The following is an 18,593-nucleotide window of genomic DNA, read 5'->3' as shown; positions in this document are numbered from 1 at the left end:
TACGTGGAATAAAATATTTTGCTTCCTAAATTTACTTAGTTTGTTATATATCAAAGTCCGAGAAAAAAATCAATTAAAAATTAAATTATACGTATCTTTTCTCTTTCTGCCTGTCAACGGAAATGATCTATTTATACGTAGGGCTTCTAGTTCTCTCAATAAAGTTGGGCGGTTTAGAGTCTCTTGGTTACCAAAGTTTAAGCTGGTTTAGTCTTTCACAGGAATGGGCCGAAGTTGCGCATTTTTATCCACTATTAATAATAGTTACATAGAATGTAATGGACTTTTTATTATATAATTAACTTTTTATTTAATCTCTCCTAAAGACAAAATTTTCATAATCAACAAGTAGCAGAACAGAAGTACTGAGTCCATTAGAACTATTAATAATAGATACAGAATGTACTGGACTATACCAATCCAAAAGAAACAAAAATTATCAGCCGAGCAAGTAAACCACAAACTTAATAAGATCTAGAACATTAGGCATCCACTTTACAAATAATCGCATCATTTCCATTTATGTCATAAGGTCCATGTCACATATCCCATATTATCTATCAACAAAGCAGTCTAGTGGTATAAGGTCCTACTAAATTCATAGGATGACCAAAAGATTAAAGGTTCGATTCCTAGGAGTAACATTTATTAGTATGAACTATACATCCTGCAAATGATTAGTTCCTTACCCAAAACGTAAGAGATACCTTTGATATTACCAAAAAAACATCATCAACCCATATCTCCATTGTCTCTCGTTATGAAATAAAATGCCTTCATTCTTTTTTATGGAATGTTACTATTTTTTATATGCATAGTATAATTGTTTTTATAATGTTATCATAATCTCTCTCAAAGAAATATTCCACAAAATTAGAGATTTCCCTTTAAAAAAATTTACTTACTACTTACATTTTATCTCTTATACTCTCCTTCTCTTGCATTCAATATTTCACTCACATATTGATTTCATCATCAGAAAACTTTTCAAGTACCTCCCTCAATTCTCTCAAGCATCTCTTAGGCAACACTAGAAGGTTCCATATCAACTTCCATATATCTAGACCTCACCCTCTCAAGACTAAAGAACATTCACCATTAATACTTTTAAACAAAAGTAGTACAAATAGATCATATATGAACATTGTAAAAAAACATTACAATAGTAGTTATATATTAAATTCTTTTTTATTTTGTATGAGAAAAATTTATTGTTTTATTAATGTATTGCAAACAATTTAATGAGCATGATGAATGTTAACAAAATTGATTTAGATATGAAGAGGAAGTTCTCTTGGCATATAAGGTTCATAAGTATATGGAAGCTGGAACAATGTGCTAAAGAAAATCTCTTGATGAGGATTTAGAGTTCGGACATAGTTCTCCGGTTGAAAGTGATAGTAGGGAGTGAACTGGGATGCGATAGTGAGATTGTATATATACCTCGAACATTAACTCGAAAGAAGTCTTGTATAGGTTCTAATCAGTTAGACCGTGTGGTCGGACCTGACAGTATTATAATATCAAATATAATTATATATAGTATATAATTAATTAAAATAAGTGAATAACATACTTATCAATATCATGTTTTGCATAATGCATACAGATGTAAATAAAAAAAGTGCATCAAACAAGTTTAAGTCTTACATAATTAGAATTATAAAAGAAAACACAAATATCTCCTATAGATACTAAATTGTCTTCTAATCCATCCAAGTATTATTATCTTCATTAGATACTAAATTGACATTGTCGGTTAGAGATGTAATTGGATTATAATTATCTACATCTTCTTGAGTAAAAGAGTCCAAATTAAGCTCTCCATCAATAGTAACATTCCTTTCTTCAACAACTAGTAGGAGACCCATGCGTTCGCACATGTAATAATATGTATTGTATGAATTTAATTAAAAGTGATTGCATAACTTATTAAATGAAAAGTGATTGAGGAATACATACTAAACATGTTTTGCAGTAATCCATTGCTAATGTAAAGATGGTGGTACAGTGAAATGATATTGAACCTGTAATGTTAAAAAAAGCAAACATGTTAGGAAAAGTTGAATGAATTTAGATGGAAATTTGCATGTTGTTTTTTAACAGCAGAATTTGAGTAAAAAATAATTTATAAACCTTGCTTTGTTTATTTTGATTGTTGATGTAAAGTTATTGTACAGTCATATGATATTGAATTTGTTATTTTAGAAAAATGTAACAATTAGAAATAAATATTTCAAACGTAATGTAAAAGAAGTCGTAGAATACCTATTAAAGATTTTGGAAAACTTCTTTGTAAACGACATTTGTCGTTGTCTTTAATGGTTTACCATCCTTGTCATGTATCAATATCTTCAATCCCTTTTTGTTATCTACTCTTGTTGAAACAACTACATACAATTGACCATGACTAAATACTGGTCTAGGTAAATACAACTCCACACTCTCTAGTGATTGGCCTTGCGATTTGTTGATTGTCATATCATATGACACAATTATAGAGAACTGTCTTCTGATAAGCATGAAAGGCCATGGAGATTGGGATGATGACATTGATAACCTAGGAATATAAGTGATATTTCCAATGTTTTTTCCGGACATTATCTTTGCTTCAAGTACATGATTAGCCATCTTCGTAACCACCAACCTTGTACCGTTACATAACCCTTCAGACTGATCTAAATTCCTTAATAACATAATTGGGGTCCCTACTTTCAGCTTGATTTTATGATTTGGAAGTCCTGATGTTGAAAGTGAATTTAGAAATTCAGGAGTTAATATATTGAATGTTTCATTGTCATTAGCATCTGACATATCAACTTCATCTGAACTCAAGTATTCTTTTTCATTGCCTGTAAGTATATATTACAAAAGTTATTAATATAAATCTAATAAATTAATACATTTAACATAATGTGTATGTTAAATGAAATTGAAAACTTAACCTAGAATTTTCATTATAACATATATTCATTGATTTGATCAACAATATCAATTGTTGATGCAAGTATTGCTCTACATTGAAGAAATTGTTCATCCTTATAATGTTCTTGTAAGTTTGGGTAGGTGCTACTGACTATTGCATCAATTGAGTTATCATAATCTACAATAAGAAGTTCCTCTGAGATATCAATTTCAGCAGAACCATCATTAGGTTAAGATAATTTTCCATTTCCCATCATTACAATGTTCATATAAGATGAAACGTGTTGAAGTTTTAAAATTAATATGAAATTGGGATTTGAATGTCTGCACAAATTAATATATTTGGCAAACAAGATAACATCTCTTATTCAATAAAAACTGAAAAAAATTACTCAAATTCAATAAAATATTATATTTCATGTACATGATTCTCGTGGATGAATTTTACCTTGACAAAATTCATTGAATCTTATGGAACAACTAATGTTATTCAATTTATATTATATATTACTAATATTATGTTACAACATATTATAGTATAAACATTAATAATAGTATAAAGATAGGAAACAACTTCAAGAATATGCATCAAGAATATCAAACTGGAATATCAAGAATATCACTAATAAAACTGGAATATCAAGAATATGCATCAAGAATATCAAACTCAATTAGTTACAGTATGCATCAAGAATATCAAACTGGAATATCAAGAATATGCATCAAGAATATCAAACTGGAATATCAAGAATATGCATCAAGAATATCAAACTGGAATATCAAGAATATCACTAATAAGTATGTAATTAGTTATAGTATAAAGAACTTCAAGAATATAGTATGTAATTAGTTATAGTATGCATCAAGAACTTCAAGAATATAAACATAGGAAACAACATTAATTATAGTATAAACATTACTAATAAGTATGAAATTAGAATGAATAAAAATGAAATACTATTAATAACAACTTCATTGTACAGAATAAACTTCATTATACTTCATTGCATCAAGAATATTATAGGATGTCAATACTATTAATAACAACATCATTATACAGAATGGACAACATATTATAGTATAAACATAATTCGAAATAGACAGAGAGATGAAAATTTTAACAAAAAAAATATGAAAGAGACATAAAAAAAAGCCAAAAAGGATAAACATTATTCGGAAGTTAAATACATGTAACAAATATGTAATCAAAAAGTAAGTGACAGATTAACAAACATTAAAAATCTGAATGAAGATAACATGTGAAAAAAGTAAGTGGCAAATTCACAAAAGGTCAAACATGATAAACATTCTTCAAAACACAAATGCATGTAAAAGTAACAACCTGATTTGAAAAAGTAGACCGTGACAAAGTAGATTGGATTTGGAAAAATCATAAAGATGAAATTTTTAATACAAAAATAGGAAATACACATAAAAAAAAGCCAAAAAGGATAAACATTATTCTGAAGTTAAATGCATGTAACAAACATATACTCAAAATCACAATTTTCAAAACACAAATGAGGATAAACATTATGCAAAACACAAATGCATGTAAAAGTAACAACCAAATCTGAAAAAATAGACTGTGTCAAAGTTAGTCGGATCTGGAAAAATCATAAAGATGAAATTTTTAGCACAAAAAATATGAAAGAAACATCCAAAAAAGCCAAAGAGGATAAATGTGAAATTAAATCGGATCTGAAAAAGTAGATCATGTCATAGTGGTTCGGATCTGGAAAATGCATGAAGTATAAGGAAGAAGAAGAAGAAACAAATATAAGGAAGAAGAGAGAAACAAATATGTTTCTAACAGAAGAAGAGAGAAACAAATATGAAACGAAAAATACAAAAGAAGTTCAGATTTGGCACTTACCTTAAGTGTTGGGTTTGAGATGTATGAAGTATAAGGGAGAAGAAGAAACAAATATGTTTCTAACAGAAGAAGATAGAAACAAATATGAAACGCAAAATATAAAAGAAGAAGAATATAAATGGAGAGAGAAAAGATGAAGTACAATTTAATTAAATAATGATGACTCGTTGGAATGGTACAATTTTCCTTAATGATTAGAGTTGGGAAGTGAAAAGGCAGAAGGACTTTTAAAAGGAACAATAGATAGTAAATTCAAAGTGCGTTTATTTATTTATTATAACATTGAATAATAACGTGTGGCTGACAACAAAGATAGAATGACTTCTAGTTTTTGAATTTTTTTTGAAGTGAAAAAATTTTGTTTCACAATTTTGTCCTCTAAAAATCCAAGTGGCAAAGAAGCAAGATGTCTAATATTATAATAATGCTAGCCCAATGCATTCTTATATAGATAGTAGATACCTACAAATTAGAATATACATTTGATTAATTTATGGAATGATTGGATTATACATTTGATTAATCTAATGTATATCAAATTAGAATATAAATTAGATTAAAACAAACCTTCATCATCCTTTTTTAAATCATGTATTGGGATTGACAAGTCATAATAGAGCATTTTTTCTATTTCATCATAATCAACCAATGAAGTTTCTTCTTCGGTAATCTAAAAATCAATGTTCTCCATACTCTTATAGTCAACAGGATCAAACATTCTTCTTTTATTGACGACTCTATCATTCCAGCAAATATGAATATCAATAGAAAATTGTCTAACACATAGTAAACTGACTATTAAGTTAAAATAAAATTTAGAAACATCACAAACCTATTTTGTATGCCTAAGTTATAGTGCACAAACACTATATCATTCAATCTCATATGCTCCAATTTATTCCTCTTCTTTGTGTGTACTCTTTCAAATACACTCCAATTTCTTTCACAACTAGACGAAGAAGCTGTTTGGCTCAAAATTTGAATATCATAGGAGCACTAAATCCAAATTGTGACCACCATTGATCTAAAAAATATTACAAAAATATTAGTATGTCATTGAAGTATTACACTTTTACACAATATTTAAATAAATTGAAAAATTAAAAAAACAAATCTTACCTGGTCGCAAGTTTTTAACTTTTTCAATTGCCATAGTATTGCCAAAACTTCCAACTTTGGCATGATAGTGTGAAGAAGATCTTTGCTCCTGACCTTGGCAAAGTTTTGATGAAGACACCAACATCACCAAAAATAAGAAAATGAAGATTACTTATGAAGACCAAGAAGATTAAAGCTTCAAGACAATTAGTCTAAGTCTAAATAGGTATTTCTATCCTATACTCTTTAATATATCAAAGTTGTAATGCTCAAAATATTTTAAAAGAAATTGGAACACTTCAAGTTCTAAATGAAAACATTTTTCAAAATACTATGTAACAGGTTACTGGAATTTGAGTAACAGGTTACATGAGTGAGAATCAGTTATCCAATAAAATTTGAATTGGTATACCCGATTAGTCAAATTTGAGTAACCGATTACTCTAAGTGAATTTTAATTCACTGTTGGACAGAAATTTTAAGTAACCTATTACTCAAGTGAGTAACCGATTACTCAATGTAATTTTTCAAAACATCGTGTTTGGGTAATTGATTACCCACTTGATGTAATCGGTTACTAAGAGATGTTGCATTAGTTTTTCATATTTGAAACTCAAGGGTTTTCATCCCAAACGAAATGCCTTCATTCCAAACAACACCTACTCTTTCATAAAGGCACAATGACTGATTGGAAAGCCTATTTAAAGGCCTTAGAACTCACAATCATTTAACAACTCTTTCATAACTCTTTCACACTTTTCTCACAACTTTCCTACACTTTTCTGAAATAGTTTTCTACACTTCTAGCAACTTAAAGTCAAACTTTCAAAGCTATTTTTCTGAGTTGCTTGAAGTAAAGTGTTTCAAAGTTTTGTAAAGTTTAAGAGCATTATTACTAAGTATACAAAAGAGTTGATTGGATTGCAAGTGTTATTATATTTCATACTTGTAAAGGCAATCCAAGCCATCATTGTAATTCTTCATTCATTGTAATTATTTTCTTTCACGGGGTGTGATAAGAAAGGGGATAGAGTTACTTCGAAAGGTATTTTCCAAGGATATAAATATTAGTGAGGGTGTAAGGTACATAGAAATCTCGGGGTGAGATATTGTAATTACAACTCATAATATTTAGTGGAAAATCTCTTGTGTTGCATGAGTACTGAACGTAACCTTCGGTGGACAAGAAGGTGAACCAGTATAAAACATATGTGTACTCTCTTCTCCCATACCTCTTTGATTTATTCTTGTTTATTTTCTGCAATATTATCTGCTGCACTTTAACTCTTGAATTTGTAGAAAAAATGGCCATTATTTTAAGTCAACTAATTCACCTCCCCCCTTAGTTGCAACCTCAGTCTTACAGATAGATGCAACTTTGTTTGAAAAACTCAGTATTGCTTGTAGTAAATTTTTCTTGTAAAACATCAAGTCAACCTTGTTGAACCTCTGGTTTGATACAAAATTCATCCTTATCATAGTAGAATGTTGGATTCAAAAAGTAGGATGCATAATCTAATTTTGTTCGAAGTTGCTTATCCCATTTTTGCTTTATAATTCTTGTATAAGGCTTATACAAAGACCTTTTATTCATGAACAAACTCTTAATGATTTTCCTTGCTCTACACATTCCATCATACACATATGGTAGAGAAGGCCTATTATCAACATCAACAATTCTTAACAAGCGAATTAAGGAGCCACAATATTGACAATAATGGTGCAGTCATTCCAAAACCTATTATCTATAACAATCTCCACAAATATTTTTGCTTTCTTATCCCTGTAATATCTAGAATCAATAAAATCTCTACTAGTTACAAAAAATTGCAAATCATGTTTGTGTTCATGAATGATTTTCAGTGCAATGAAGGTTGTTGCAAAACGAGTTGCCCTAGGACGTATGATTTCTTTCCACCCATGTCTTTTCCTTAACCATGCCAACAAAAACCCATTATTATACACAAATTTTGTTATATCAGATACACTCTTAGCTAAGGTACTCACATTTTCCATTTTCCCAATGTCTCCTAAAATCAAATTTAAACAATGTGCAACATAAGGAGACCAATAGATAGATGGAAACTTCTCATTTAACATAGCTTCTGCAGCTTTATAGTTTGCAGCATTGTTGGTAACCAAGTGCACAACATTGGTTACTCCAACAAACTCAACGAACTCAATAAACAAATTGCAAAGTGTTTTAACACCTTTAACGACATCAAATGCATCAATAGATCTAACAAAGGTTATTCCCTTTGGAGAATATACAAGAAAATTGATAAGCTGCCTATTTCTTTGGTCTTGCCAACCATCAACCATGATGGTGCAACCAGTTTCTTTCCAAAATTTCCTAAAAGTCTCAACTAACAAGTTGAATTCCTTTTTCATTTCATACAATAAATTAGATCTAATTGCATAATAACTGAGACCTTTATAACCAGAACCAATTGCAGTAATTGCATCTACCATAGGTTGATAGTAAACTTAATTTGCACAATTAAATAGAATGCAACAATCATAAAATAATCGGTGAACTGCCATATCAACCCTATGAATAACATCTTTACCTACAAAGCCCATTCTGATTGAAGGCTGAGCTCCCGGAGTAGTTCTTGGAGCACATAAATTGTTTATATTCTGATTTGGTCTTTTATTTGTCGTCTCTGTTTCTTTACCCTTAGTCATATCTCCTTTATGTTGCATAACATTTTCCTCATATGGATCTTCCTCCTCTTGAGTTCGATTAGTCCCTCTTTTTCTACTACCACTAACTTGATTCAAGTGTTCTCTAAGTCGATGCTTAACATCAAAAGGGACTGAAAGACAAGGTATACCATCTCCCTTTACTCCCGCAAGATGTTGTTTAATTCGATGTATTCCTCCACCTTTGTAATATTTTGAGCAATACAAACATTTTACCATTTTCTTTCCTTCAGCATCTTGTAGTAATTGACAATGATCTCATGTTGGATCAGATTTTGTTCTAACAGATTGAGTAGTAGGAGCTACTTCTTGAGTTGTATTTGGAGAACTTGTAGATGATATCATATCTAAAATTAAAACAATTTACCAACATTAGAGCATAAAAACCACCGATTAATCACACCATCAAAATTAAATTTTAATTCACTATAAAATGATACAATGTTCTCACAATATTATCTACTTCCTATAAATTATTAAAAAAAATTCAATATGTGATAATTCTATTCATAATATGTTCACACTGAAATAGTAAAACAATCTTGATATATATTTATAACCCATATACAATCTTGCATATGATGATGTCAATACATATAACTTGAGCAAATAATAAAATAATGAAATAATTGCTATATATTTATATATTGAGTAAAAAGTAGAATTTGCAGAAGATGTCAACATTAACACGTTAACAATCTTACTTTTTCTCTATCTTTCTTGTTGCAATATGCACATATATAATATATTTATCTCTTCTTTTTACATTGTGCAATATCTGTACATCACTCATTCCTAGTCTATGAGAATATAATATATTTATTTTCTCTCTTTACATTTACAATGTAGCAACAATTGTACATCACCCATTCAAAGTGTATGAAAAACACTATGTACAATGTCAGCTTTTTAATTTATTGATAATGAAGCACATTGTGCAGTATGTTTTCTCTTTAAAGTTTACGCTCTACATCTCACTTATACTATGCACAATGTACATCTCTCTTCTTCTCTCATACTTACTCACTTATATGAACATTGTGCATCTATCTTCTTCTGTCATTTCTTCTCTCCTTTCTTATCTTATACACCATAACAAAATTTTAAAGACACAACAAAGATTAATAACTACACTTGTTCGTGTTGGTGATGATGATAGCGTAAGTGATGATCAGTAACGACGATAAGGATCAGTAGCAACAACGAGTAGCAATGATTTTTATTTGTGTTCGTTGGAGTTATTCTATTTCTGTGGTTTCTACTTTCTACACGGTTAGGATTAGGAATGAGTGCTCTTGCCTTTGTTGTTGCTAACTTGAGATAACCATAAGTTATTTACTTTTGCATTTTAGGTTTTGCCGGCGGTTTAGGTAGTCGGGTTAACCCGAGCTAACCCTATCTAACTTAATTGGGCCGAATTTTAGACGGCCCAAAACGGTCTGGAAGTGAGTGCGGTTTAAGTAGAGAAACATGGCAGGATGTTGCACCGGCTGACGATTGGACAGGTCGAACCGTCTGGTCTGGTCCCATCCTAATAACAGTGCTATATACTACTCTCTTAACGTGCTTTTTTGTTTATTTGTTTATTTAATTACTTGGTATAACATATATTTTTTGTTTTGGTCAAATTAACATTTCGAATAATAGTAATTCAACAACATTAGCACGTAGACTTTTTCCTATCAGTTTTCATAGGTTTTGATTTGAAAAAATTGTTTGAATAATTTTTTTATTCTTGAAATTTATTGTAGTAATTTTGTTTGACTTGTAGATTAATATGAAGTATTTTTAGCCTTGTGGTATTTGTTCTTATTTATGTCTATTTATTTTTTATTAATTGTTTTTGATTATGAGATTAATTATTTAATCCATTTCCAAAGATACAATAATGGTTTTTCTAAATAATTGTCTATTCTTTAAAAACAATGTTAAAATTTGTATATGTTCCACTTCAGTTTTTGTCCAAGTCAAACAATTTCATGTACGATGGTCAGACGAATTTGATTTTATTCTTCTTAAAAAAAAGTGACCAATGGAATATTAAAATAAGATAAATAAAAGAGAGAGTAACACAAAATTTTGTTGATGAGGTTCAACAAATACGTGTCTACGCCCCAAGGAGTGTGGAGCGACTATCATAACGTATTAGATGATAAGTATTGGTGTTTGTGAACGTTATTATTGTTCCATTAGGTTTACATAACACATAAATATGTAACTCTACCTCAACTCATTTATAGGAGCCTAAGCCCAAAACTTTAATTGTTCTTTTATGGAGAAAATGTCTGATCCATTTGAATAAGAGCAATTTGTACATCACTATTCACATTAGCGAATATCATCAATATTCATCTTTTGTGTTGTTCTACATGCATCAGTGAATATCATCCTTGACGAATATCTTCAATTTCCACCTTGGCGAAATATCCACATTTAGTATTAGTGAATGTTCAACAAGCTCAAGCAATGCATGAACTTGTCTATATTAATTGACTTGGTTAATATATTAGCTGTATTTTTTAAAGTGTAAACGTTCTGCAATAGTATATTCTCATAAGCACCAACTTTCTGATCTTATGAAATATCACATCAATGTATTTGATCCTAACATGATATACATGGTTTTTTGCCAAGAAGATAGCACTTTGATTGTCACAATGTAACAGAACCTCAATTCCCTAAATGCTTAATTCATTTATTTGATATATAGGCGATATGGCTTCCTTACAAGCTTCACCAACTGTCATGTAGATGCTTCTGTTGTGAACATAGTAACAATTGATTAAACTGATGATCTCCGCATAATTAGTCTGCCTACAATGGTGAAGACAAATCATGTTGTGGACTTTCTATCATACAAGTCTCATGCATAGTCCGAATCAACATAACTAACTATTGAAGGCTTACTTTGTTAGCTGTCAAATATGATACCGAGACCTATAATCTTCTTCAAATATATGAAAATCAACTTGACTTTTTTCTAATGTTGCTTACCAATTTTGGCATGTACTTGTACACTTGATTAACTGCATGTGTCAAGTCTAGTCTAGTGCAAACGATATCATACATAAAGAAACTCACTATGCTGGCATATAAAACCTTTAACATGTACTACTTCTCCTCATCTGTCTTTGGACATTGATATGGGGAAAGCGTGAAGTGATTTGTCAACAGAGCATTTGCTACTTTAGTATTATTCATATCAAATTTCTCTAAGATCTTCTCAACATAACGTTTTTGGGAGAACCATAGCTTTCTAGATTCCCTGTTTATATTAATCTTCATCCTAAGAATATTCTCAACCACTTCTAAATATTTAATGCTAAACTTCTTGCCCAACATGACTTTCAACTCATTGACATCATTTAAATGATTAGCAATAATCAACATATCATTTACATAAAGTAGCAGAAAAATAAAAGAGTCATCATTAGGACTTTTCACATAAACACAATAATTATACTCATGATTCTTGTAACTAAGCTTCAACTTATAAGTGCCAAACCACTTATACCACTGCTTGGGTGATTGCTTCAACCTATATAGAGACTTCTTCAACTTGTCAATCAAGGGGGTTTGTCTAGCTTCACTAAACCCTTCTAGGTGTGTCATATAATTTTTCTCCTCTAGTTCACCATGAATAAAGACAGTCTTCATATCCATATGTTTTGAGTGTATATCTACTACCCAACTAATTGGTCAATTCAATTACCAAATTGGGTTGACACAAACAAGTATAAATGGTTTTCAAATCCACAAAGACTTGCTCGATAATGGCCTTTTAACTAAAAATTATTATTCTAAGTTGGTTTCAGATTGGGTTGGTTAGTTTGTTTGATTATACTATTAGACTAAAGTTTAAATTAATTAAACTAGTCGAATAAAGTTGTTGGGATTGAACTTTACTATTCACTATCTATACACGTCTAATTCAATAGCACTTATTCATTTAGCTATGATTCTTTCACTACAACGAGAATTCAATGGTACTAAAAGTTAATTTCTTAGTCAATTTAGTAGCTAATAAAATAATGCTCGATGTCTAGTAACTCTACTCATAAGATGAAGAACTATGATCCACATAACATATTTCTATGTCTAGTAACTATGCTTGTGAAATCGAGTTTTAATGCATCACCTCAAATGTACTAATCGTCAATGTTTTGGTCATATTAGTAGCTTATTAATATAGCTTTATGTTTAGCAACTACATTAAAAACATAAACATTTATGAATCGTTAACACACCTTATGTCTAGTAACCGTGTAAACAAATTTTAAAGTTAATTAGTTTTGATATGACTCTATGTCTAGTTTGTCTAGCAATCATATGAATACATGAACATATGTGACCAATTAGTACAAATATACATCTTGAAATGATACCAATATGATGAGTTCCTAATTTTAGAATTTCTTATGTAATCAAAATAGAAAAATCATACTAGAAAGGTTACCAATCTCTAAGTAAATAAACACAATAGATGACTCATAAGAGTCAAAACATAACAATTAAGTATAAATTTGAATCAAAGTGTATGCATTAAGTGAGTATTACATCCAATCCAAACAAATGAGAAGTTTGGCTATACATCTTCATGATAACTAGAAACAAATATACAAAAGGAAAAATACAACTCAAGGGAGAAGATAATAATAGAAATCGAGTACATAGTGTACCTACCTGAATTGCTACCTAAAATGTTCAAGTTGATCATATTTTAACGAGTCTGGTTTTTGCACGATTCCTCTTGTAATCGAGTACATAGTGGATTTTGTTGGGCACACCTTTTCTCCTGGTTGAGGCTCGGCTTTTCAGCTAGCCAAGTTGGGCGCTAGTACCTTTATTCGCTGGCCACATGCTTTGAGTTGGGTTCAACTACTTTTCTTCAATTTTTGCTCATTTTGCTATTTCAACATGGAATGACAAAAAAATCATGTGATGAGATTTATGCAATAAATTAACTTGGTGCATAGTATGAATGACATTTATTCAACTTTTAGAGTCAAAAAGTGTTCAATTATCCATTTATGTAATGTGATTTTTGCACCTAAAGATATCTAGGACGGCTACCAATACAAACACTTCCCTAGTAGAAGTGTGTCTCACCACTTGAGTGGAAATTTCATTTTTGTTGATCTTCTTCTCTTGCAAATTCTCTTTTTCTACAAGACGAGCCTTGAAATTCCCTCTTCATTTTATGATACTTCTAGCTTCCTCTTGTACACCCATTTACACCAAATTACACGCTTATCTAGGACAATATGACAAGCTCGAAGTTTAGTTCTTGTGTAAAGATCCTTTCTCCTTCATCATGGCATACTTCCATTGTTCTTTCTCCTAACAGATTATAGTCTTTTGAAAGTTACATGAATCTCCTAAACTAATATTAGAGCATGTGAACTCATATCCTCAGAGCCATATCTCCCTAGACATTTGATAGAACGTCTATCTTTGTCTCTGACAAGTAGGTATTGCGCATCTGAATTCTTTGTTTGTGAATCATAATGTTCTTAACTTGAACTAGTTCATGATTTAATGTCTTTGTTCACTTGAATTATATTTGATCCCAAAGTCTCTCCATTTGGTTTGGGCTCCTTTGTCAAACATGATTGTTTCATAATGGAATATACATCAAACATTACATTTCTGCTCAACACTACTTTTTTAAAACTTGATCCCAAAACTTGACCCCCTTACATTTTTTGTATATCCTATGAAGATACATCCCTTTGACTTGGAATCAAGTTTAAACCGATCATCATTAAATACATTTACATAAACAAGACGTCGAAATACGTTCAAAATATTGTAATTGACCACGTTGCAAGTCTGTTCTTCCTATTTGATTTTTCCATCCAATGAAACATATGATGATCTATTGTTGACATAACATGCAATACTAAGTATCTCTATTGAAAAATATTTGGAAAGTCTAACATTCAATCTCAGACATGTGATCTTCTCTATAAGAGTCATGTTCATCCTCTACGCACCACCATTTTGTTGAGGAGTCTTCTTTATTGGAAAATGTCATTGAATGTTATGTTCCTCACATAACTTCTGAAACTATGAGTCTTTGTACTTCATGTTATTGTGTAACCTCAAGCACGTGATTATTTTAGCAGTTTGGTTCTCTATCTTTGCCTTCCAACCTTTGAACTTGGAAAATACTTTTGACTTCATAAAATACATCCAAAACTTGTGAGAAAAGTGATCAACAAAGGTCACAAACTACTAAGAACCTCCTACATATGGTTCATCAGTGGGTCCCCATGTATGAGTGTGGATATAGTCGAGATTGCTCTGAGTTTTGTGCTGGTAATGAACTCGTGTTTGTTTCTCAAGCATACAATACTTGCATATATTAAGCTTGGATCTAGTGACTCCCTTCAATAGTCGTCTCTTACATAGTTCTATCATACTATGCACATTAATATACCCAAATACTTATCCCATAATTTGAGAGCATAATGGTCTGAATCTACTAAAATCTCTTCACCCACTCCAACAACTCTACCTATAATTGTCCTCACTAATAACTTGTCAGTGTTCCTTCTAGTCTTCTTGCCCTTCATCATAGTCAGAGCACTTTTGCACACTTAGAGAGTATAACTATCTCCATGAACTCTATAGTTGAATCCTTTGGAACACAATATATGTAAAGAAATCAAATTCTTAATCAATTATATGCCTAACCTTACATAACATATTCACAACACCATAATACTTCACAATTCTATTTTCTCTAATGCCAACAACTACACATACTTTATTATTTTCAGCATAATCGAAACCAAAATTAATTGTTATGTATGTGGTGAATCATTCTATATTTGGTGTCATATGGTGGGAGCAGTGAAAGTCAAGTATTCACTCATCTGCATTTTGATTTGATGATACATGTAGTATATCACCTTCACTATTGTAACCAATATCATCGTTTTTTTGCAATGTTCAGAGATGTAAATGTTCAATCTTTTCCCGCGGGCTTGTTAGGACTCCATTCAGTAGGACTAAACTTTTTGTAATGCATAGTTCTTTTGTACTTAAATCATTGTATTCGTGTTCTATCCCTAAAATTCGTCTTTTCCCTTTGGCAAGAACTCCATTACCTTGCTTCCTTCCACGTGTTTTGGTCACTTTAACATACATTCCATCACTCTGAGACCCTTACCCTACATTATCTATTCTTTGACTATGTGACATAAGTGCAGTCGAGATCTCATCTAGCTTGATTGACTCTTTCCTGTATGTCAATGTTGTCATCAAGTGTTCATAGGAGTTGGGAAAAGAACGCAATAATTTAAGTACAAGATGAAAAACTAAGAGGGCGTGAATTAGTTTTGCAAAGTATTTGTTGTTTTTTCACAATTTAAAATCAGAAGGGCAACATAAGTATAAAGTACGAAACAAATGCTGAAAAATTAAAAGAGTAAGCGATAGAGAAAATCACACCAATATGTATCATAGTTCATCTTCACCAATCAAAGGCTACATACATTCCCCTTGACTTGTATCAAGATATTTTCACTAAGAAATGTAAGTATCACGTATAAATCTCACACGAAGATTCTCTTAGGTCGATCACTTAAATTACCCAACAAGAAAGTACACCACTAACTTCTTTTACAAGTTCTCTCACCAAACCCTATGATGATTTCCTATTTATGATAAGAAATAAGAAGGCTAACATTGGCTAAGGATTATAAAACCTAATTTCGTTTAAGTATGTATCGTTTGAAAGACAACCAAACAAGATATCACTAATGCTCTAAGTTTTTCAAACTTTGAAAGTGCAGAAAAGGTTTATGAAAACAAAGTTAAACTAGAATGCAAATGTGTAATTGAAAGTATTATTGAAGTGTATGAAAAAGGGTTATTTGTTACTAAGGCTTAGGATGTTATTAATATAGTTCCAAAAGGTTCCCAAGTTCTTTCCATGAGGTACAAGATGTTTGGGAAGTTACTGGTTCTACAAATCATAAATTATGGATTGAAAGTATTGACATGCTATTGTAAATCAGTACCCTCTTGCATCTTCAGGTCATAGAGTCTCTATTTCAAATACAACTTATTTGTTAGAGTCTTGAACATGAATTACTTCTCTAACGTCTCTCATATCTCTATTGGTGACGTCAAATCCATAATGTGGTACATTACTTTGGATGAAAAATACAGTCGTATGGTTCCCACAACCTTATCATTTAACTCATCCTAATCTAGTTGATCCATATCATCTATTTTATTCTCACGCAGCGCCTTCGATAGACCTTGTTGAGCAAAAACATATTTAACTCGCCTTTGCCACAATATGAAATTACTAGTTCCATCAAACTTCCACAACTCAAATTTGGCACTTGAGTTAAAAGTCATGTGATACCAATTGTTGAGAACAAGTGAGCCATCGAATATTAGAAGATGATATACAATAGAAAGAATAATGCAGGAACTTGTTAACGAGGTTCGGAAAATATTTGCCTACATGCTCATGGGCATTGAGGGACTACAACTATGTATTAGAGAATAAAGGTTTGAATTTGTAGCTACTGTTGTTATTCCATTAGGTTTACATTCCACATAAATATACGGCTCTGTACCCCTGTTGGTCAGAGATTCTGACTAGGAATTCCCCCTTCAACAACAAAATGTGTCACTTTGTTGAAAGGAGATTTTTCAGTTGCAAGTTTATTTTTATTTGATTTTAGAGTGATGAATGATGAACAATTTATTTAATTAGTGACTTTATTTATTTACTCCATTTTCAGGTTCCTTTTAACCATATCATAAAGGTCGGTCTAATTTTATTAAGTTAACCATATTATTTCTTACGAAAGGTTCATATCAAAGAATAATAAAATGAACAAAAGAATAAAGTTAGCATTTAACCGTACCACTTCTTTCGAAGGGTTGGTATAAAGAATAATAGAATAAAGCAATAAATAGATGTTAGTTGTGGAAAAGTAAATGACAGAAAATTAAATGTTAGTTGCGGAAAATAAATGGCAGAAAGTAAATGTTAGCGGTTAGATTTATTATTCATCACTTTTTTATTGTTTAAGTAACAATCCAATGATTGGATTGCACTTTTTGCATATTATTCCTATGTACAAAGTTACAAACCATGAATTAGTTTGAACTTATGTTTTTAGGAATCTTTAATCAACAAATAAAATTTATAAGTTTAACACTTTACTATGTTACATTTGCATCTCTTTCAAGATTGAATTGTAGTATAGTATAAGGTTATGTCGAACCACAAGGAATTGCCTAATAGAAATGTACTCACACTTTGTATGTTTTATCAAAAGTAAGAAAGTAACACATAAAGATGTTTTGGTAATTTTATGAACTAAAACATGAAAAAGTAAATAAACTAAGTATTTACAAATCAAGAGACGAATATTATTAGAATGATGGAATAATTTCTTGAACAATATCAACGTGTTATCCTTTGGTTGATTCCATACACCATGTCATAATCCCCCATCTAGTTCCTTGTATGATAAGATTATTTTCAAACCTTATATAATACACTAAATAATAATTATCTGTCACTCGTCGGAGTAGGTTGTCACACCCTACTTCAGGCTCTGTTAACATTATTTAGCCTTCAACATCATTTGTTTAAAATAGATGCTTTGATATGACAAGTGAACTAAGGTGTAGGTTATACTTTTTAGTTTACTTGTCAATACTTTAAGAAGAAGAATTTTGGATCTTTAAATCAAGCTTTAGGTGATCAATCTAAAACCGTATTAAGAACTTCTTAAAGAATCAAAATAACCAAAGAAATAACATACATAAATGAAGAAGATGAAGAGTACAAGAAAGTTACATCATAGTCCAACTCTTTGGAGCATTAGCCATCCGTCCAAAGATTAGATGATTTTGGTTCCAAATGAGGTTACAAAATCATGTTTTTGCACCTCATTTATCAACTCCATTCCCTCTAAATTTCTATAAAATAAAAGCCTAAGAATAGCCT

General features: G+C 30.8%; 1 protein-coding gene across 1 annotated transcript; it reads right to left on the bottom strand.

Annotated features, from left to right (window-relative positions):
* Positions 1-7,591: 7,591 nt before the first annotated feature.
* Positions 7,592-8,371, bottom strand: LOC109339873. Its single transcript, XM_019577402.1, has one exon. It carries the CDS (start codon positions 8,369-8,371, stop codon positions 7,592-7,594), a length of 780 nt encoding a protein of 259 aa, XP_019432947.1.
* Positions 8,372-18,593: the final 10,222 nt, after the last annotated feature.

This window comes from Lupinus angustifolius, unplaced genomic scaffold (assembly GCF_001865875.1).
Source record: "Lupinus angustifolius cultivar Tanjil unplaced genomic scaffold, LupAngTanjil_v1.0 Scaffold_118, whole genome shotgun sequence".
In the NCBI taxonomy this organism is placed as follows: Eukaryota; Viridiplantae; Streptophyta; class Magnoliopsida; order Fabales; family Fabaceae; genus Lupinus; species Lupinus angustifolius.
The sequence above is the reverse complement of the archived record's forward strand: the minus strand, read 5'-3'. Positions and strand labels throughout refer to the sequence as shown.